The 23055-nt window shown below is 42.4% G+C and overlaps 1 protein-coding gene across 4 annotated transcripts in view; it reads left to right on the forward strand.

The window, feature by feature from the left end:
- The window catches only part of ASAP1 (ArfGAP with SH3 domain, ankyrin repeat and PH domain 1), a 136299-nt gene extending 115364 nt beyond the window's left edge, over positions 1-20935 (forward strand). For 2 of the 4 annotated variants that reach the window (XM_060277613.1, XM_060277614.1), the window contains exons 22-30: positions 607-674; positions 2179-2286; positions 4860-5091; positions 5702-5872; positions 10432-10498; positions 11628-11686; positions 11804-12309; positions 15452-15574; positions 16732-20935. In XM_060277613.1, coding sequence (XP_060133596.1) covers positions 607-674; positions 2179-2286; positions 4860-5091; positions 5702-5872; positions 10432-10498; positions 11628-11686; positions 11804-12309; positions 15452-15574; positions 16732-16806 — 1409 coding nt within the window. In that variant the 3' untranslated portion in view covers positions 16807-20935. The remainder of the gene's footprint in view (positions 1-606; positions 675-2178; positions 2287-4859; positions 5092-5701; positions 5873-10431; positions 10499-11627; positions 11687-11803; positions 12310-15451; positions 15575-16731) is intronic. The other 2 variants (XM_060277615.1, XM_060277616.1) reach the window with 2 other exon arrangements.
- The last annotated feature ends 2120 nt before the right edge of the window (positions 20936-23055 follow it).

The following is a 23055-nucleotide window of genomic DNA, read 5'->3' on the forward strand; positions in this document are numbered from 1 at the left end:
GCACCTTTGATCATTTGACTCAGTTATATTGCCTTTGATGTTAACTTGTTAAAATAAGATACTGCTTTCCTCCTGCTTTCCCAGATAGCGAAAATTCAGAGTAACATTTACAAGGTCAACTTCCATTTTTTAAAAAATGTTCCTTCTGAGCCTTTGGACTCTGAAGATTCACAGCTATACAGCTTTACAATTGAGAAGTAATAGTTGGGGTGTTGTTGTAGTACTCCCAAAATAAAGAGCATTTCCAGGATCCAGCAATCATAGAGCACTCCAGGCTCCCCATACCGTTCTTTTGCTTCTAGTACCTAGCTCTCAGTTACTAACCACTGCACATCAGCATTGCTTGCAGAAGAAAAGCAATAAATCCCCTTTCATTCTGTACAACATTCTAGCTAAAACTGAATTCCTTAGTTCTGAACTGTGGTAATTTCATAAACTTGAATTATTCCCATTGAACAGTGGGTTCTGCTGTTCTCCAAGATCATTCTTGTTGTGAATATCAATAGCTTGGTTTTCATATTCTATTTTTAAAATATAGAGTCCTGGATTTTATTATATTTTTTGCAGCACTGTTTGACTATTTAATATCATATTTAAATTTTCTAGTAAACCAAACTGGAGAGACTGCTCTGGACACAGCAAAGAGATTGAAATCTATCCAGTGTGAAGACTTGGTAAGGGGGGGGATGCTATGTTGCACAAATGGAAATAAGAGGGGAAAGGGTCTGAAAATTCCTCTAATGTATGTTTACCAGATTTTTTTCAATGAATCCAGGGACACTTCTCTCCCCCCCCTTTTTTTTCTTTTTTTTTGAAGCTGAGTAGCAACAGGGAGTCTAGTGGGGATGGTGAGGCAAAAGACCCTGGGCCCAAGCACACATGCATATTGTATAAAGGTGCACAGCCCTTCTTTCGCACCCTGTGAAATTTAAATGTGCAGAGTTTTTTAAAAACTTGGCAACGGCTTGGGAGTCATGGGTGGGCGGGCGTTGCCCAGGAGGGGTGCAAGGCGCACGGTTTCTCTGCCAGGCAAGGTGCAAAGCCCTTTTGCACCTTGTGAAACATAAATGCGCAGTTTTTTTTTTTACAAAACTGGGCAACAGCTGCCCGCCCACGACTCCCTAGCCTCCCCTGATCAGTCAAAACAAGGGGAAAGGGGGCAGGAGATCGGGGGAGGCTCGGGAGTCATGGGCGCGCAGCGCGCTGTTGCCCAGTTTTTTTAAAAAAACTCTGCGCATTTATGTTTCACAGGGTGCGAAAGAAGGGCTATGCACCTTGCCCAGCAGAGAAACTGCACGCCTTGCGCCCCTCCTGAGCAATGACGTGCTGCCCACCCGTGACTCCCAAGCCTTCCCCGATCTCCTGCCCCCTTCCCCCATATGATGTGTTGTGCACAAGACACATCATATGGAGACTTCCAGCGAGGAAAAATGGTGGGTGCCACGCAGTGAGCAGTGAGAAGCTCCTGAAGCCAGCCAGAGCCAACTGTACTACCAGGCTGGCTCTGGGCTGCTGAGGCTTCCACTGCCACGTTTCCTGGGGACAGATTTGCAAATCGGGGGACTTTCCGGGGGACAGATTTGCAAATCCGGGGACTGTCCCCGGGAACCGGGGATGTCTGGTAACCCTACTCTAATCTTTCAGTAGAATGGTTCCATAGATCCTATTAGTGAAGTTATGCTCATGGTAGAGCAGGGTGGTTTTCATCAGTTTCTCCTGTGCCCCCCCCTATCTGCTACAGTGAGTTGGAGAACTCTTCTGTACAGCATGGGAAGAAATGGGGGTGTCAACAAAAGTTACCTCCTTGTCTCCCTTTTGTGAGTGGCAGACCAATTCCACTCACAGAAGGGTAACCAAGCCTGTAGGCCTAGGCCAAATCACAGGGTTCTGGGTCTTTTATTTTTTAAAGCAGACTCAGAACAAGAATTTAGAGTTTTCTGCTTGCTATTGATAGTCTAGAGCAGGCATCCCCAAACTGCGGCCCTCCAGATGTTTTGGCCTACAACTCCCATGATTCCTAGCTAAGAGGACCAGTGGTCAGGGATGGTGGAAAGTTTGGGGATGCCTGGTCTAGAGCTTGTATAAGTCAAACCATGGTAAAATTGCCCTTGGAAAGGACACAATTAATCTTTCCTTAAAGAGCTAAGATTAACATTTCCAAAATGCATGTCTTTTCAGCTTTCTCAGGCCAAAGCAGGAAAGCTAAATCCACATGTACACGTAGAGTATGAGTGGAATCTTCGCCAGGAAGAAATGGATGAAAGCGATGATGACTTGGATGACAAGGTAAAGAATAGTCTTGGATCAAATTATTAGACATTGAATTTTGGGGGTGACTGCACTCTTAGTGCACCCATCATTCCTCCCTGGTCTCTGAAGTCTGAAGCTCAGTGAGAGCTGTTGCTTTGATCTAAAAATTTCTCTCCGTATATTGTTTTTAAGAGGAGTTCTACTTGTTCCTCTTCTACTGCCATTAATATTGAATCACTGTTCTAATCAATTGTTCTTTACATATATAAGTAGACTGCACGTAGGCAGTTGTGTGAGAGTCTTAATGTGCTTGTCTGGGAATAGATGGTTCGTGCTGCCTGAAGGAGTGCAGAAGGAGGAAGTTTAGAAGCCGAGTTTGTGTCCAAAAACGTTGCTGAAGGAATGCTAAGCTTATCCAGGAGCTGTGGAGAACGATCAGCACGTTAGAAAAGAGTAGCTATAATTGCATTAAACCAGTTTTATGTACCAGTAGTCTATGGATTAGTAACTGATCTTAATCTCACAAATACTGTAGATATTTTCAGTAACTTGTAAATCAGTGGTGGGGAACCTCCAGCCTGCCAGGCTTTTCTATTTGACCTACAGCATGGTGTGGCCCAAACTATGCTCACCTCTTCCATTGCCTGACATATTGTCAAGGAAGAATTGAGAGTATATTCTAAGGCTGCTTCTGATTCTTCCTTTGCAAGCCGCAGGCTCAAAGTTGAACAACCTGACGTCACACAACATCAGGTGCTAGTTTGGCCATAAAGAAGCTTTTAATTAGTAGGCCATGGAGGGTTTCAGACCTACAAGCCAATAATAATAATAATAATAATAATAATAATAATAATAATAAATAATACCCCGCCCATCTGACTGGGTTTCCCCAGCCACTCTGTGTGGCTGTTTAATTCATTTATAAGAACATTTATATACCACCATCTGATTAAGAAAAATATCAAGACAGCATACAATAAAATCATTAAGCCATCATGAAATCATAAAATATAGAACTAATGACTAACACAAAATGGGGAAGTTCTCAAGCACTCGAGAGGTCTGTAGACATATTGAAGATGTCAGAGATCTAAGGACTGGAAGAGACTAAAACGTTTACCTAGCATTCAACGAATCATATAAAATTTGTTCTCAAATAAAGAATGACTACTTAGCTAAACTGTCGACAAGTTACTGGGACTTAGAAGCAAGCTACACAATGTGCAAACATACATAATAGAATCCTGATGTACACTTTCCCCCTTTTATTTCTTTTTAAAAATAATGGAATGAACAAACTTTGGATCCAACCCTCAGAGCAGAGAAGTGGGAGGGGAGTGCTTAACCCTCCTTGTACTTGTAATTTTTCTCCTTCCAATTGCTCCCTCTCCTCATAAGGATCTAAACCTACAATTTGAAACCGGTAGTGGTGGTACACAATTTGGAGTAGAAACAGCACCTCCCCCATAGGGTTAAAAATGCACATTTTCCTATGGACGTTAAGCACTATATCCCATTACCTGCTTCTCTGACAAATTCCTCCACCAAAAGCTGTGTCTTGTCTTTTAAAAAATCTTCATGCTCCATTATACATGTTGGAAAGCTTTGTACAAACAAATAGAACCACATAGTTAATAAACAGCTATCTTTTGTCCAAGTTCAAGCATTATGCTACAACTTGTTTTGCCAAGTGGTTTTAGAGAATTACTTTTATTTTCTGCTGTTGGGAGCAGGTTTGCTCACATAACAGAAGGTGTACTGCAAAGCTCTGTGTGTGTACAGTTAACACTGACATTCTTAACTACACAGGAGATCAATTTATATATAGTTGGGTTGCGTGAACTTTTTTTCCAAGTTCTTCCTTGGCAACTTTTTGCATCTATGTTAACAGTATTCATATATTTCTAAAACAGACAAACAAAGAGGGAACCGTATTGGTTGCTGTGAAAAACCCCAAAATCCACAGTAGGGACCAACCAAAATGTCATAAAATAATGAGCAGGCTTTATGGCACTCCAGAATTCTTCGTCAGTTTGGATATTACAAAAAGCAGGAGGTGGGAAGATGAGTCAGGGGGTACCCAGAAGTATAAAAAGTACAAAATAAGGCTGAATGTTGTGACCATGAGGTCTGCATTTAGTCACCTAATTGAGATTGGGAACTGATTGAATTAATCTCTGCTAGGTGCCTAAGGTTACACCTACTATTCTGGGATAAAGAAGCAGTGGCAGATCCCCCTTTCTTCTTCTTTTTTTCTTTTTGAACAGATCACCATTTTTGAAAACATAAAGGCCTACTGTTACCCACATCTGTCTCAGGCCTTAAGCGAAAGACAGTTTCCTGGTTAGACAGAAAGCCGAAGTAAAGAGAAACATGGCAGTCGGTATATTAGTGAAGCTGGAGATTGATTTTGGGTTGTCTGCTAGGTAAGAGTCAACTGAAGCCAAATTGTATAGTGCTGCCTCCTGGTCAGAGGGATTGCAAAGTCTGAAAAGCAAAAATATATGTGTGTAATAGTTCTTTCTCTTTCATCAGCATTGCCCTTTGAAAAAACAAAAACTGGATGGTGCACAATTATAATGAGTCTACTGTATTAAATTTCCCCACAGCCTAGTCCGATAAAGAAGGAGCGTTCCCCAAGACCCCAGAGCTTTTGTCACTCTTCCAGTACTTCTCCCCAAGACAAAATGGCTCTTCCTGGTCTTAGCACTCCAAGGGACAAACAGCGACTCTCCTATGGAGCCTTCCCCAATCAGATTTTTGTCTCCGCAAGCATGGACTCCACAACTTCTCCAACAGCAGTAGATGCCCCTCCACTCCCTCCTAGAAATGCTGGTAAAGGTATGTCATTAAATACAAAACACATGTTGTAAAACTTTTGTGGTTAACTGGGATTTTCCTTTTTGAAATGTTTTCAGGGGTCAAATGGAAGGTTTATAATTCTCTTTCATAAATGGTCAATAATAGTTTCAAGGCTATTATAAACCTCTTTTGTTAAAGCGCCAGGTATCCAGCAGCACTCAGGTGCTTGCTTAACTTTAAGAAAGAGTTGCTTGAGTAAGGTTTGGTTAATGCTCATTCTGCTCACAGTTCTAATGCTAAATTGACGAGATAAGTACCATACGTCAGACACTCCATTAGATCAACCCACCTCATCCAGACCATGGTGGAAACAATCAAGTAAAATATTCTACTTCTAGTAGAGCAATGATGAGCAGGTAACCAAGTGTGTGTGTTTGTGTATACGTGTACCGTTCCAGTCAAAATACTTACATAGCCAGAAAGGTTTAGAGTGTAACAAGAGTGTTGTTAAAGTTTGGAATTGCTTATTGTTGCTTTTCAGTCCTTTGCTTTAATGTGGTCTGGTGCTCTTTTTTTGTAGTTCCTTTTGTGCTGCTTTAGTGCTAACCCTTCTGTGTGTTGGTAAAAGGCTGTTTGTTTGATTTTGCAGGTCCGCCTGGCCCTCCTTCAACCCTTCCTTTAAGCACTCAAACCACTAGTGGCAGCTCCACTCTGTCTAAGAAGAGGCCCCCTCCCCCACCCCCTGGACACAAAAGAACCCTCTCTGACCCACCAAGTCCACTACCTCATGGACCCCAGAATAAGGGCCAAATTCCTTGGGGTGAGTTTTAAAACACTTAAAACAACACTCGGGTGAGAGGGAGATGCTCAAGCCAAGTGTCGTTCCGAAGGCTCATAGCTACCTTGGTTATTTCTCTTGGCAACAACGTGCAGAAGTAGCTAACACAGTTACTAAACATGTTGAGCTTGGTTCACCTAAACCAGGCGTGTCCTAAGTCTGTTTTGGGGGGCTAATCCGGCCTGCTGGTTGGTTGAATCCGACCCTTGTGGCAGTTCATTCCCTGGGGAAAATTCCAACAAAAGCTCAACAACTTCAATCCTAAAGAAAGCTCAACAACTTTGGTGCATAATCCTAAAAAAAAGTTCAACAACCAGCCCTCATGCATGTTCACTTCAGCAGATCTGGCCCTCTTTGAAAAAAGTTAGGGCACCCCTGAGTTTTGCTATTAGGAGCCCACTCAACAAGTCTCACTAGCTCAATGGGGCTTATCCCCCCCCCCCGGTACCCCCACAGAATTGCCACTGTGGATCAGGAGACACACCCACACCTCCCATGGATTGCACGTAGGGGGAATAGAGGGAAGATAATTCCATCTGGCATCCGCTGATGGAACATTCATAATAGGGCAGTTAATTATTTCCAATATTTGTTAGCATAGTTCTATTTAGATTGATAGGAAGATCCTCTGGGGCAGAAAGTGGGAAATCACACCAGTTTATGCAGAGCTTAAGGTGTTTGCTTGACACCCTACAAAAACACACCCACACACTCTTCATAAGATTTTTAAGCTGCTGCTGTCCCTAGGCTACCATGTTGCCTTGTACTCTGCTGAAAACATTCTAGCCTCCATAGTCTGTACTTTGCTCTGCTAAAGTGCAATAACTAAAGCTGAATACTTTTTTTGTGTCTGGCCAAGTAAATTTCAGGTTTTTATAAGATTTTCCTTTACTACTGTGCAGTCCTGTACATGTCTACTCAAAAGTAAGTCCTATTGAGTGCTTACTCCCAGGTAAGTGTGTATAGGATTGCAGCCTAAATTACTTTGCCACTGGCTTTGTTTGCATATCATAGTAAGCCACAGTCAGTAGCTTACTGTGAGCATACAGGTGGCTCATGCTTTACTCCTCTAGTAGGGCCAACAAACCACAATCCCTAACTAGGCATTGTGCTTTATTTTGCACCAGATAAACTACAGTGTGAAGCCAATGCTACATTTTGTCTTGCCAGTTATGGTTCTGGTGTACTGCTGTGTCAGAGATCATGGCTTGTTGCTTCTCCTTGCGCTAGGGGATAGCGAAGCAAGAGTGGTTTCATTTTCATGACAAACCATTAACTATGGTTTACCATGATGCACAAACTGGTCTTGTGTGACATTTCTATACATCAAGTTTGCCTGACATATCTAGTTTTAAAGCCCTTGACTTTAGTTCTGAAAGTGTTCTAAGGAATTACTTCACCTATTTTTTTCAAATATGGTGATAGGTTTTGACTGCAATGGCAAAAAGCTTTAACCTGAAAAATCTACAATTTGATTTGTGCTCAGCCTTTAGGGAAAAAGTATGATATTTGTACGATTTTCTTTGGGACTTGATTCATGGTTCCTCCCCCCCCCCCAAAAAAAACAACCAATCCAGGAACAGTTGAATAAGCGGGAAATGGTGTGTCAGTTTATAGATCAAAATTCCCTTCATCTGTAAGTGGTTGAGCATTGTTACAGGGTAATGTTACAAGTCACAATAACTTGTCATTTTAGGAAGTGAAACTTTATTTTTGCGAATTTCTTCAATGAGGGTTTTTTTTCTATGCATTTTTACACGCAATTGACTTACCAAGCAAAACTAAACTACATTAATTTAACCAAAATATCTTTTTAGCCCCCCTGATTTTTGGAATTTGAAAGTTGAGAAATTCAGCAGGCCCTGTCATGTCCATGTAAAAAAGTGAAATTCAGGAATAGGGGAAAATGTTTCTGGCCATACAAAATAGCATTTTGTAAAGGTGGCCATACAGTACTTTTCCTCAGACAAACTATAAGCTGTAACAAGCTTTGTGCAATGGTTTGTCTGGAGAAACCATAGTTTACCATGAGCCCAGACGATCCTTCAGTTCAGCACAGTAGCAGAACAGCTGGTGAGGAGCAAGGCAGCTAGGATCTCCTCTCTGGGAGTCCACATCCTTGTTCACTCTAAGCCACAGTTTGGCATAGTGTTACATGCAAACAAGGACTGTGGCAGAGCTAACAACAGATGCATTATTCTTTGGGGTTCCCTTTTTAGCTGGCATAGCCAATAGTGGACTGCACTTGTTTTTTGTGTTGAGAAGTTAATTAGCTGTTGCATGACAAAGGGAATGCCTATGCTTAGTTAACTGCCCTTTATTCACTAAATTTAGTTATGTGTTTGTATCCGTGTGCTGCTTGTAACTGTAAATCTTTGGCTTGCATCTCTGGCTTGTGTCACCTCCAGACTGAGACAACAAAGATATTCCTGTGACACCTTAAATACTAACAAATGTATTGTGGCAGAAAACCATCCTCATTTTGGCTTTGGCTCAAGTGGCTTTTGTTGTTGTTGTTGTTGTTGTTGCAACAGTGTATAACATTCTCTGAAATTTCTAAATAAAACAGAGATGGCAACTGTTGATAAACTATAACAGAACTATGATTGTTGGGAAATAACTGGGCAACACATAACTCGGCAACAGATGAGCCGCGTAAGTGAGGTACTGGGCTTTGCGAAGGAAGTGTGAGGGCTCTGACAGGGTCCTATATTCCTCTCGCCTCCTTTCCAAAGCCTAGCTAGCGCTTTCTCGGTTGTGGAAAGGAGGTAGGAGAACCTGCCAGAACCTCACACCTCCTTCCCCAAGCCTGGTGCCTTGCTTATCTTGGCCTACCTGCCCCCACCCCACCCCAGCGACAAGGCAGTGTGCGGTCCACAGGTTCCGTGTCGAAGTACACTTGCAGGCCCGCTTGGTATGAAAAGTTGGGCTGCCTTGATCTAGAACAGGCATGTCCAACAGGTAGATTGTGATCCACCGGTAGATCACTGGACATCTGCAGTAGATCACTGCTAGATCATTGGCTCCCCCGAAAGTAGCTGAACAACTGTGGCTCCCCTGAAAAAAGCTCAACATTTTACCTCCTCCCTTAAAAAACTCAACAACTTTGACCCGAACCCCTTCCTCCTTCCTAAAAAAAAAGCTCAGCAAACTCTGTGAGTAGATCACAGTCTCTTGGGAGTTGGCCACCCCTGATCTAGAAGAATAAGAACCTTTCCAGCTATAAAAAGTCTTGGAGTTGACTGCACTCCCACTAGTGTCCTTTAGAGGGTACACAAGAACAAGACAATCAAAACAAAGCTTCTTTAACTGGGATGGGTGAGGACAAAGGAACAAGAGTTACTTCTAAGTGGGGGCCTTGCCCCACTATTTGCAACTTATCCTTGTCCTCTCCATGGGACGCAGGGAGGCTCATACAGTACTCTTGAATCTCCAGATTTCCAGAACTTTTGGCTTTTCTCCTTGCTTGGGTGGCCACTAAAGGTGGTCTCTTGTCTTCTGCTCCTCCTCACTGTGAAGCAAACCACATGCTTAAACACATTTTGGCTGCCCCCATCCAACTTTTGCGTGCTGTTCTGGCCTGAGGTTTTGGCTTCTCAGCTGGGAAGAGAGTTGGCTCAAAGAAGAGTTCTTTCTTTGGGCTGTCTGAAACAGGTTTGTAGGCAAGAGGCACAGTTCAGGCGGCAACTCATTCACCCATCATACCAGTCCTTTCCTTTGCCAAGAATGTGGTTTCCTTTTATACTATCAAATTAACTCTCTGAGGACCCGTTCACACAAAAGCTCTGCGCCTGCATTCTAAGCGATTGCCATTTGTGTGAATAGGGCCTTAATCATATTAAATCACTTGGGTTCTTAGGGTTGAATTGCACACATTTTCAGAAAGATTATTTGCATTTCTTCATTCGCATCACTAGATTAATTGTTATCAACAAATTCAACCTCTCTGGGAGAAATTGATTCTCAGTTTGTGGTAAAAGAAGGTGATAAAATTTAAAGTTCTCGTAGACACAGGGTGCGTTTTTAGTATCAGAATGTGAAACCTCAGCAATATAGCCAGTGCCCTGCAATAGTAAATTAGAGTGCTACCTCCAGCTTCTTAGCACTTTTTTTTAATATTACAGAAATAGGAAGTTCTCTATATGGACTGAAGTGTTAACAATTTTTCAAAAGAGAAAATGCCTCAGATCACAGAGTTTTAACTCTTGCCTAACTTCTTTCATAGCACCTTAGCCACAATCACATACATAATGTGTAAACAGACAGTGTTCAATGCACTTCCTGTACAAACATGCTGTTATAGTATAATTCTTTTAAATACTTTATTAGCAGAGGGACTTTAATTGCTCAAAACTAACATTGCATAGGAGGCCATATTCTAGATTATAAATGCCTTTTCTGGCCTTAAATCACTATGCCTTAAAAAATATGTAGGGGTGAGATCCTATAGCTTCTACTTGAAAAGTCTTTACATTGTTTATGATATCTGCTACTTCGTCCAATTTAAAATCAAAATACTTATTTAATGTTTTAATCCATAGGTAATGATTTGGGTCCTCCAGCCACAAAAACTGCAAACAAGTTTGAGGGGATGTCTCAACAGTCAGGGTACGGTTTTTTATATTTCCTGTTTGTTCACTGTGGCCAAACAATGATATTAATCCAGATAATTGATTTTTGTGAGTCAGTAGAAAATTGTTCTTTTTTTTACATATTTATAGTTAAACTCAGCTTGTTTACATTTCACCTTCTCTTTTCTTTTTAATGGCTTTTGCTAGGCGCACAGTCAGGGTTTGTAATGTAAAAGCCAGTATCATGTTTTCTTCAGACAAGTCTGTGATACAGCCCCACGTGCAATGCAGTTCTAGCCACTCTATCTAAAAAAGAGAGGTGTTCACAGAGGTAGAAAAGCTGTCAGTAGAAGGAGGCTTCTTTCAGGCCTGATTTCAGAAAGGATCCTGTTGACACCACGAAAAGCCTTTTCTGGCACATGTTCACATGGCTTTTGTAACCCATGATATAAAATTCTGAAGCACCAGTGAACTTGCAAGGTTTTCGTCTTTAAAACTCTTTTAAAATAATCTATTGCACTGCTAGCTTTGAGGAAATAGGCTATGCAGACGTCTCCTCTCCACCCCACTGCTAGAAAAAGGCAATGCTGTGCTTTCTTGTGCTTAAACTAGCACTGTTTCAAAACCGTTTGATCAAATTTCAAATGTCGCATTTAGAAGTAAATAACCCCTGTAAATGTGGGAATCAGTGCAAATCTTCAAACATGTCAGGTACAAGAGATCATAATATGGCATATATATATATATATATATATATATATATATATATATATACTTATTTTTAATAATATCCTTGAGTTGATCATCCAGTGCTGAAATAATTCAGAATTCAAAGAACCAACATATCTCCCCTGCCCCAGTTCATGATTCTTTTTTGGTTCTGTTTTGACTTCTGATTTCTGTTCCAGTGCTGTCCTATTTGAACAGGTCAATATCCATACTCCTTCAGTAGCCTATTTTTAAAACAAGCTTAGAATAATAGAATTCTTATATACAAACCTTGTTATATTTGAGTAAAGGAAGCCCACAGTCAACACCCTTGTGAGGTTTTCAGGCTGTTCTGTGGGAAATGTTTGTGCTGTTAATGTTGATGCCTGGTACTCTAAAAAGAAGGCATTGGGGTATTTCATTATAGAGATGTAAACCATTATGTGTTTGTTCATCAGCACTGGGACTGCTAAGACTGCACTGGGTCCAAGAGTTCTTCCAAAACTACCTCAAAAAGGTAAGTACTGTATATCTGTGAGCATGAATACATACAGAGCTATTTTATACTAAATCAGATCATTAGACCACCAACCCGTTCTGAAATTAATTTCATTGTGTTTCCTTTCTGTTTCAGTGGCACTAAGAAAAATAGAGACGATTCACCTTCCTTCAATAGACAAGTCCAGTCAACAATCAGAAACCTTTCAGAAGTCCATTTCACTTTGTATTGATCTGCCACAGAAACCACAACCTGGAGATTTGCCCCCCAAGCCTCAACCTATGGAACTACCCCAGAAACCTCAGATTGGAGATTTGCCCCCCAAGCCAGGAGAATTACCCCCCAAACCCCAGTTAGGAGACCTGCCACCGAAACCACAGCTCTCAGACTTGCCTCCGAAGCCGCAAATGAAGGACCTTCCTCCCAAGCCTCAGCTAGGAGATGCTTTGGCTAAAACTCCAGTTGGAGAAATGTCACCGAAACCTCAGCCCTCGGAGGCAAATCAAAAGTCTCATTCTGTGGATCTTTCTCCAAAGGTACAATCGAAAGAGACCGTCCAAAAGCAAGCATCTGAAGACTCCAATGATGTAACCCATGCACTGCCAGAGACCCCAGTGCCGCTTCCTAGAAAAATTAACGTGGTGAGTAGATAGATGGTTTATTCTCTTAGAGGGCAGCGAGGGTTTGTTGTTGCTGCCAACCCTGCTTTGGGGTGTGCAGAGTTCTGTGCAGAAAATAACACCAGGGGAATTTGAAGTACACAGCGAAGCTGCTTGAAGAAAACAGCTTTCCTGGTGCATTTTGCTGCCCCAATGCTTCTTGGCTGACTTTAATCACTTGCTGCACAGTCACAATCATGTATTTCAAAATAGCCTAGCTGATAAACTATGACTAACATAGGCAATTTGAGGACGAAAAAAATTGTTCTCTTCTCATGATTACTTGAATGCCATTGTTGGGACATGTGCAAATGAGGTGTCCGGTGCCCCATCAAATCCTGTTTTGTGGGATCAGCCTGATTATGTGGACAAGGTGCTTGCAGTAATTTAACCATGTGCTCTTTATCCTTGCCCATCAAGGCTTCTTCAAGCTAGCCAAGGGGATTTGACTGAGCGTGGTCCAGGTTATGATCAGTGTGTTGCAGAACAAGCGAGTGGCGCTTACTGCCCTTAAAGGGATGATAAGTGTGTCCCTTCCTTGACCTTGAGGTTACAATAACTACCACCTGGTTGCAGATACTCGGCACCATTGGAGGTTACCAGTTATCTAGACTAGGGTAGGGGTACCTTTTTCAGTTTGAAAGCTGCAATCCTTATATGAAACCTTCTGGGGAATACATAGCAGCATGGGCGGGGCCAGAGGCAAAAGCAGATGGAGCGTTGAATGTAAAATTGACCCTTGTACAGTAGGCTGATTTCTACACATGCTCACACACCCCACTATATCCCCCATCTTAAAATCAGAGTGCAGGGAGATGTACCAGCGTGACAAAACAGGAAGCTGGAGAGTCCCAGTAGTATACATACATGCATACATACCCCGCCCATCTGGCTGGGATTCCCCGCTACTCTGGGCAGCTTCCAACAAATGAAAGACATTAAAACATCAGTCATTAAAAACTTCCCTAAACAGGGCTGCCTTCAGATGTCTTCTAAATGTCAAATAGTTGTTTAGTTCCCTGACATCTGATGGGAGGGCGTTCCACAGGGCGGGCGCCATTACCGAGAAGACCCTCTGCCTGGTTCTCTGTAACTTCGCTTCTCGCAGGGAGAGAAGGCCCTCGGAGCTGGACCTCAGTGTCCAGGCTGAACAATGGGGGTGAAGACGCTCCTTCAGGTATACTAGGCTGAGGCCGTTTAGGGCTGTAAAGGTCAGCACCAATTGTGCTTGGAAACATACCAGGAGCCAATGTAGGTCTTTCAAGACCGGTGTTATGTGGTCTCGGCGGCCGCTCCCAGTCACCAGTCTAGCTGCTGCATTCTGGCTTAGTAGCCAGGCAGAGAGGCTGGAGGACTGTGAAAATTGAAAAACAAATTTCATCTAAGTTCCCAAAGTGTATATAAAATATTGGGGAATAAACCTGGCTCCTAAATCCCTATAAAAATGCAACGCAAGCGGTGACTGTTTTTGGTGCATCCAATTGATGCACATCTGCCAATGCGGGGGTCCTTTTGGACCCAGAAGAGGGAGGAGTGAGGGCAGAGCAGGGGGGGTGGGCAGATTTTTGCATGCTCCACCAATGCGTGCTTTGGCCAGAAATGCAACCCCCGCAGAAACGGGAAGCTGCCTGTCTAGAAGAAACTAATATTGCAATTGAGCCACTTTCACAAAGGCAAACTCTCAAGTGCCAATGTTGCCTGGTGAATTGTCTTTATATAACTGCCGGTGGCAAAGCATTGAAAATGTTTTTTTTTTCTATCTAGGAATGTATAATGCTGCTAGATAGATTTCGTTGCCCTTACTATGTTCTGGCTTTCTGGAGTTATTTTTGTGAGTGTCTTGAGATGTGTTTGTTTTTATTTAGGGTGAGACCCAATGAGCACAAACGGGTGTCTCTTTCTGCAGTAGGGCTTCTTCTTCCTCTCTTGCCCATATATGGAGCAGATTTTGCGGGGTGTGTGGGAGGCTGGAGTGCAGAGAAAAGAATCCCCCAGTTCCATTGTGGATTTTCTGTTGTGCAGAAATGTACCATTGGATTTGTCATGAGTTGTTTTAATGGTTGAACTATTGTGAGTGAGAGTTGTTCCTTTTGTTTCCCCCCCAAATCATTTGTGATTTGAGCAGATCAGTTGAAGGGGGAAAGTGGGATAGAAATCTCAATGTAAATAAAATCTACATATGCAACAGGGTTGGCTAACTTCTTCAGCCTGGCAGCCCTCTGCTTGCTGCCACAACATTATGATAGTGAGCTACTCAGCCAGAAAATAAGAAATTGGTCCTAAATCTCTTAAGAGGCTCTCTAGATAATGGCCATAAAGGTTTTAGCTAATATTTATTATAGACTCTCTATCCTCTTGCTCTGATAACTGCTCACACATCTTGGTGAGCTGCACATGCCAGGAAGGGGGCATTAGGAATAAATACTGTTGGCTGGGATCCAAGTGGCATGGCATGTTTTTGCACCAGATCCTCTTTTCCATTTGTGTTCTGTCTTTTAGAACGCAAGGGCTGCCTCCTTTGTACTTACGTAAGCTGTTCTGGGAGCCTTTTCAGGTGAAGAGTAGGGTATAAAAATACAAAAAATATATAACAAAAAATAACCCCCACCCAATCACATATGTATGCATTGTGCATCCCATGGATGTTGCTCGAGCACACCTTCCATCGCCCCTCATCACTGACTATGCTGGCTGAGGCTGACTGGAGTTTGAGTCCAGCAACACCTGGAGTGTCACAAGTTCTCCATCCCTTTGGAAACACCTGGAGAAATAAAAATGCATTCACCTAGTGCCTCCAAGACAAGCGGTGTATTCCCTGCTGCAGCCTTTCAGGGTACACCTGCATCTTCTTCTGTAATTCATTGTACACCAGGACCTTTGTTTCTTAAATGTTCTGTGGGTAGCTTTTAAAATCCAGTGTGTAAGATTTTTTTAATTTTTTTTGAAAATGTTAAATTACTCAATATATACATAAAAATTTTGAGGGCTTTAGGCCTCTGTTGGTTTAAAGTATTTGAAATGTTTAAATGTATTGTAGCATTCAGTGTTTTTGCTTTTACGTTAAAATTTTGTTCTATAGCAGGTATTTTCCTGCCTTTTAGCTATAATGTGATTTACGTTTTAGGGAAAGAACAAAGTTAGGCGAGTGAAGACAATCTATGATTGCCAGGCAGATAATGATGATGAGCTTACATTTGTTGAAGGAGAAGTTATCATTGTGACAGGTGAAGAGGACCAAGAGTGGTGGGTATGTATCTTCCTGCTTTGAAAAACTGAATCTAGTTTTATTAAGTGGTTACAGATCTGTGAAAAGCAGAATAACGCCAACCAAGATCATACTGTTTCTAACATTAAATTAAATTAATCTTCCACCACACAACTCAGGCATTGCCTAACACTTCTTTTAATGGCGCAGCAATATAGTTTCAGCGTGCATTGTGTTACTAATTGCGTTTTAAAACTTGCTTATAACTGCTAGTCTTTTTCTGTAATTAAAGTATCATGTGCAGTTCCATTAAAAAAGAGTGCACATTTTGCCGCAGATTTAAGTGGGGAATGGACTGGACCCAAGTGACCTGGCTACGTAAGTCAGAAAGTGGGTTAGGCTCGGGTACAAGATTCCTTGCAGCAGAACAGCTGCATAGGTCATGGTATTATCCTACTAGCACGGGGGTAGCCAACATGGTGCCCTCCTGATGTTGTTGGACTGCAGCTCCCATCAGTCCCCAGCAGAGTGACCAATGGCCATGGATAATGGAAGTTGTGGCTAAACAACATCTGGAGGGCACTAGGTTGGCTACCCCCGTCTCACTGCAGCAGACCATTGCAGCAGAGCAGCGGTTGATGACTGAGAGAACAAAAGAGGCCTTGTACAGAAAAAAAAGTGGGCATACATTAATAATAATATTAACCCTATCCCTATCTTAACAGCTAGGAGCCCACTGTGTGTCTGCAGACCTGCACATCTAGGCCAACCTAAAAAAACAACAACAACCAATTTCATCACCCACTGGTGCTTTTGGGTGTGCATTCCTAGCATGGCAAGTCTGCTTGGCAAACTGGGTTTTGAAACTCAGCAGATGGCTGTCAAGGCCCTGCTCAAAAACCTTTAGTGAGGGAGGACCCCCCTCCCCCCCTAAAAACCCACCAATGTAACTGCATAACTGTTACCCACATAAAGATCATGGCTGAAATATTTGGTATTTCCCAGATTTCAGGTATCTATTCATTAGACTTGCTTCCATATAAAAGTGGCCAAGTTCAGAATGAAGATATCAAAGCATAAAACTACTGACTGTCAAGATTGTAACATACGTTATTGCTCCATTTGGGATAGCAAATGCAGAGGTTTGGGGGCGGGGGCGCAATGCCTTCTGAGCCAACATTGTTTGTTCTTCTCTGCAGATTGGCCACATTGAAGGAAAGCCAGAGAGAAAAGGGGTCTTCCCAGTATCCTTCGTCCATATTTTGTCAGACTAAGTCGAATCGGAAACTTGAGCATTGCACATCCTTCCTGCAAGACGGGCTTTTAGCACGAAGCAAACAGCTGCTCCCTCCCTGTAATTCTGTGCACAACTGTGGATATATATGTATATATAACTGCTGTTACGGAACAAGAACTCATTTACGGCTCACCCAGCGAGGTGACTTATACTTGTATTGTAAATAACGGTGTTACTCTGCCTTTGCCAGTATTACGGTAGCCTTGGGACCTGGCATGCCTTCTTGGGTTTGCTCAAGCCATCCTTGGCATCAAGCACTTACATCTCTTTGTCTGTGTGTATGAACTACCAGCTCCCTAAATGTGGTTGGTCTCATCCGGTCCTGTTTAACTACAGAAATTACCATCTCTAATAAATCAGTATTCCTAAAATAGATAACTAGCAGAGAGTTAGATTCAGTTTTCAAAATGAACTGCTTTGGCTCATTTACAGCCCAGTTTACAGCTACCAATGTACACACTTTACAGCTTGCGAAATCTACTTCCTCGGTATTGTCAAAGAAAGTGTTCAATGTACACATCAAACAAAAGAAATATTCACTGATGCTACAGATTAAACAGTAGTCTTTTGTGGTGTGTGTGTGTGTGAACAGGCATTTCATGTTTGTATTATGTCGTTGGTGTTTCTCCCTCTGATATTTACCTCACCTAACACCATCTGAAAGTCTTCAGTTAAAATTGCTCTGTCTAATGAAGGAACACTTGTGGGACTTTTGGCTGGAGGTTTCCCTTTAACGGCACCAGGGTCTTAAAAGAAAAACAGCCCTTCCCCATCTGCTTATTAGCATATACCACTCCCTACAACCTCTGTTTATGCAGAAACGTTACAAGTGTCTGTCAGCTTTTTCAAGTTTTCACACAGTGCACTCCTGTTACAATCTGGTTGCCACACGGACTTGAAATATGAGTTTATGTGAGCATTAGTGTGTGCTAACTAATTGGCTCATTTAGGGGATATCTTTGCTGTTGGGGGATTTGAGCCTTCAACCCACTGGAGCTATTAATTCATAATGCTCTCTTAGTACTGTCGCCTGGAGAAATAATAATAATTAAAAACAAAACAAAACCCAGCTATCAAAACGAGTGAAAGATGACCTTTCATGCAAATTATCACCTGTTAAATCATGAAACGCCAGACTGTAACATCTGGAATTTAATTTGCTTTTGTGGAATCCTAATTATGGCTCGAGGTTGAACTTTCAGAATCAGCTGGCAATCTTGAAACCACTGAGCTGAACTTAGGAAGGGTATGTTTTGATCTGAGATGGCTTTAGAGTTTCCACCCTGCATCTAAAACGCATTCTTTATTCTGATCAATGTATTAAGGATATATGCTCATTTCGGATATGGTGTTTCATTTATTTATTTGTTGATCTTTGTTATAATATGCAAAGCAGAATGTTCTTGTTTTGCTTATGATTCATGGAACGTTTTACAGTGCGGCTGCATGTGGTTTCCTGGGTTCGCCTGGCTTAAAACAGGGCTGGCTAACCCGTGTCTGCCCCGATGTTGCTAGGCTAGAGTCATCCCTGATCACTGGCTAGGCTGGCTGGAGCCAATTCGAGCTGGAGATAGACGAATCTCCAAGGCCACTAGTTAGCTACCCCAGCTTTAAACAACTGCTTTTTGCAACAGCCCGATTTTCTTTTTCCTTCATAGCAGATTCTCGTGACTCCCTGTCAAAAGGTTTCCATTTCACGAAAAGCACAAGTTCACACTAATCGCTCCGAGGCTTTCGCTTTTGATGTTTTACAAACCTGTAGTCAGTGAATATTTATTTTTATTTAAATGGTTAACATACAGAACATAATCAACTTAAGAAATCTTGCATGAAAAAGAGCAAAATATTTATCAGCTATTATTGGAAAGTGGTTTTTTAAACTATTGCTTCATCTGTGTCATGACACATTCTGTTAAAAAGATATAAGCTTTCAAGTGAGTGACTGAGCCTGCTGGCATTGACTCTGCCGTGCTACCGATTTCAGTGTTTTCTCAGACTCATGCTGTTTATATGAAAGCCGGAACAAAAAAAAAATGACTTTGCATTCCATATTGCTCATCAATGCAGTGTGCTTCAGATGCATTAAAGAACAAAATGATCTACCTTTTCTGTCAAGTATATTTTAAAATGATCTCAAAATCCACTGGTTGAAAGAGAGAGAGAAAGCGCAACTCATATAAAGGAGATCCAGATGTGTAAAATGATGTAGAGTCAAAATGTCTATTATTTTGTATGCTTTTTTGAAGTAGTATAATAATGAATTTTTTAAAAAATAAAATGAGTTCCATCAGGAACAAGACTTGACTATTCTGGGTGATTTGAGAGTCCATAGGAGAATTAAAATACCATGTATGATATATAGGTAGAGTTTTAAGTACAATATTGTATTTAAACTCAGAGCCACTATCTGCAGTTTTGTACATGACGTATTTGGGAAGTCTTGTTTGTTTTGGGGGTTTTTTCCCCTGGGGAGAGGGAAGTATGTTCTGCAAATGGTGTGTTATTTTACTGTTGAACAGCAATTGCTATTTATTTTTTTATGACATTAGTGCATCAACATGTATAGAAAGCAGATCTGGTTAGAGCCACTAGTTGGAAACTGAAGTCTCATTTGAATGTTACAGTCACAATACATCAGTACACTTGTCTCCTCACGTGTTTAATGTGACAGTTTGAGTACTGTATGTGTTAATTTCTACTTTTTTTAATATTTAAAATTGCTTTTAAATAAATGTATTCAGTTGATCCCAGACATCTGAATGTCCTTTTATCAACTGGAGTCTGCTATAGGAGGAAAAAGTAGATCTAATCCACATACAATTACAGAGCATGTGTTTTTTTCTGATGCTCATGTTCAGTTTCTATTCAGTAAAGAGATAAGAGCACCAGATAAATATATCCATTCATTCTGGTGTTCATACAGATTTGTGCACAGATTGTATTTGGGGGGGGGTGGAATCTGGATGCACTGAAATGCTTGTCTCTTGGTCTCTTACTCCGTTGTTTGCAGGTAGTTTATACTAAACAGTCTCTCTTCTGGTCCTAATACGCAGCTCCCAAGTGTTAAATGCTAAAACTTCATTGCTGGTACAAAAAGTGTTGCTTTTCAGTAGCATCTTTAACTTTTCCACCTGTGTGCGCATGCCATGAGGTAGAGAATTGGGGGTGGATAGATCTGCAGTCACCTTCATTAGTCCTTTTATTTCAGTGGAAGATAGAAAATGAAGTCCACTCTGTTTAACCCTCATTTTAAACAGATTTCTGTGCAACTGCAGCTGTTACGCTTTAAGGGCGAGCAGCTGCCAGATTTGTGTGCATTTTGGCTTTATTGTACAAGCTGCCCAACTCTTAAACAGGGGTGGGCTACTTTGGGTGGGAGATGCTCAAGGGCTACAGAGTCCCTTCAGGAAGTTGTGGGGAGCCACATCCCAATGATAATGGGGCATGACTAAAGCAAAATGTGGGGAGGGACACACACAACTTCTCCCATGATTTACACACACTCATTCACTAATCCAGGCATCCCCAAACTGCGGCCCTCCAGATGTTTTGGCCTACAACTCCCATGATCCCTAGCTAATAGGACCAGTGGTCAGGGAAGATGGGAATTGTAGTCCAAAACATCTGGAGGGCCGAAGTTTGGGGGTGCCTGCACTAATCCATTTTCCATGGGAGGGTGGGGGTCCTGTACAGAAGAAGCTCACCTGTGAATATGCTATAGCTCTGGCATATCAGGCCTGCCCCTCAATTATCTAATCCTACCTCAGATTCCCTTATTATATTTAAAGAATAGATGGTAACCTTGCCCCATTAGTTTCTCTGCTACGCATGCACCAAATGTGGATTTCTGGTACCTTTTATACCAAGCAGGGTTGCTATTTCGGAAAACATCCTTGGAAGTGTATTTTAAAGTGAGCAGCTTAAAGCAGTGATGACAGGATAAACATTGCCTATTTTTCGGGTGCATTTTTGCATCTGCTTATTTTCATAGCAAAGGGTTTTTGTTTATTTGTTCATTTGTTACGTCCTACATTTGGCCTGGAAATAATCCCAGACATTTTCTTAGGAAACATATAGCTATTAACCTTGCAGATATCCCTCCCTCCCCTCTCAAAGGAGCTCAGTGGGGTCTTAAACCCCCATTAAGCCTTTTCACAGCAGAGGAAGCTCTCCGGCCACCAGTGGTGCAGTAAGATTCAGCTGCAGCTTCTGCAAGTTAGCCACAACGCTTGACATCATTGCCCTTCCATCTTGCGTGACTCGATGGCAAGCAACCCTTTCAAAGGAAGTGCCGTTTCTCGGTTCTGCTTCCTCACTACACCGTCAGATGGAAAACAACTCAAGTAAGTGCTATGACTTGCTAGGGGTTATATGCTGTGTGTGTGTGTTTTCACTCAATCCAAGGTTTCCCAAACTTGGGTTTCCAGCTGCTTTTGGACTACAACTCCCATCACCCCTAGCTAGAAGGATGATGGGAATTGTAGTCCACAAACTGCTGGAAGTTTGGGAAACCTTGACTTAATCAGAGCTACTCAGCCTTTAACTGCTCCATGTCACATAGAAATCAGTTAAGCTTGTATTGGCCAGGGTGGTGGGTGGGGGATGATGATAAGAAAAAGCTTCACCTGCTGTCTTTCAACCTGCTGGCAGCTGTGAAAGGCATCCAGCTGTAGGAAAGGGCAACTCTTATCCTGCTCGTCTTCAAGGCAGCAAGATCCTGGCCCATAGCCAGTGCCGGATTTACATATAAGCCAAACAAGCTACAGCTCAGGGCCCCACTATCTTGGGGTCCCCCCCCCAAAAAAAAAATTAAAGGAAAAAAGTACATTTCCAAAATATAAAAAAACAAAATAAAACCTACATACACCAACAGTGTTTTGTGTTGTGTAGGCTCCTATGATGTAAGTAATGGCCCCCGCCTGCTAGCCCGCTCCCTAAAATATCACTGGTTTGCTCATTTCTATATACCTACAGTATAGGTGCCGACATTCTGTATGTGCAAGTGGCTTTAAATACCTATTATTACCTATTATTATTACCTATTAGGACCCAGGTGGTGCTATGGTTAAACCACTGAGCCTAGGGCTTGCCGATCAGAAGGTCGGCGGCTTGAATCCCTGTGACGGGGTGAGCTCCCGTTGCTTGGTCCCAGCTCCTGCCAACCTAGCAGTTCGAAAGCACGTCAAAATGCAAGTAGATAAATAGGAACCACTACAGCGGGAAGGTAAACGGCGTTTCCGTGTGCTGCTCTGGTTTGCCAGAAGCGGCTTTGTCATGCTGGCCACATGACGTGGAAGCTATACGCCGGCCCCCTCGGCCAATAATGCGAGATGAGCGCACAACCCCAGAGTCGGTCACGACTGGACCTAATGGTCAGGGGTCCCTTTACCTTTATATACAGTATAGGTGCCTACATTCTGTAGGTGCAAATGGCTTTAGATACCTATTCGGTCTATAAATTACCATATAGCATATTTTCAACACAAAAAACAGCGACAATTTGTTGTTGACAAAGGACAGCTGGACATACAGTATAAAGGGCCCCATTACCTTCAGTAGCTTAGGGCCTCATCAAACCTAAATCCGGCCCTGCCCGTAGCTATGGACCTCATTGTGACACCACTCACCCTTTGAAACTCCCTGCTGTTACATATCAGACAGGTGGCATCTCTACTAGGCTTCTCCACAAGCTGCCTTATACCAAGCCAGTCCATTGGCCCATCTAGCTCATTGGCCCTCCAGATGTTGCTCAACTACATCGCCTCATCATCCCCAGTGCATTGGCCATGCTTGATGGGGCTGATGGGATATGTAGTTTAGCCCATATGGAGGGCCACACCTGGCCTAAACTGACTCTCAGTGGCTCTCCAAGGGACTTGAATTTGCCTGGGCCTGGGCCTGGGATCAAGCTGCAGGCTGAGCTTCTGTCTCTGACCTGCCAGCAATTGCTATATAAACAGAGCCTAAGTCAAACTACAGTTGTCCAGTATTGCAGCCAAGCAACGTTAGACTTAAAAAGGTAAAGGTACCCCTGACCATTAGGTCCAGTCGCGAACAACTCTGGGGTTGGGCACTCATCTTGCTCTATAGGCCGAGGGAGCCAGCGTTTGTCCGCAGACAGCTCCCGGGTCATGTGGCCAACATGACTAAGCCGCTTCTGGCGAACCAGAGCAGCGCATGGAAACGCCATTTACCTTCCCGCTGGAGCGGTACCTATTTATCGACT

Source organism: Zootoca vivipara, chromosome 8 (assembly GCF_963506605.1).
Source record: "Zootoca vivipara chromosome 8, rZooViv1.1, whole genome shotgun sequence".
Classification (NCBI taxonomy): Eukaryota; Metazoa; Chordata; class Lepidosauria; order Squamata; family Lacertidae; genus Zootoca; species Zootoca vivipara.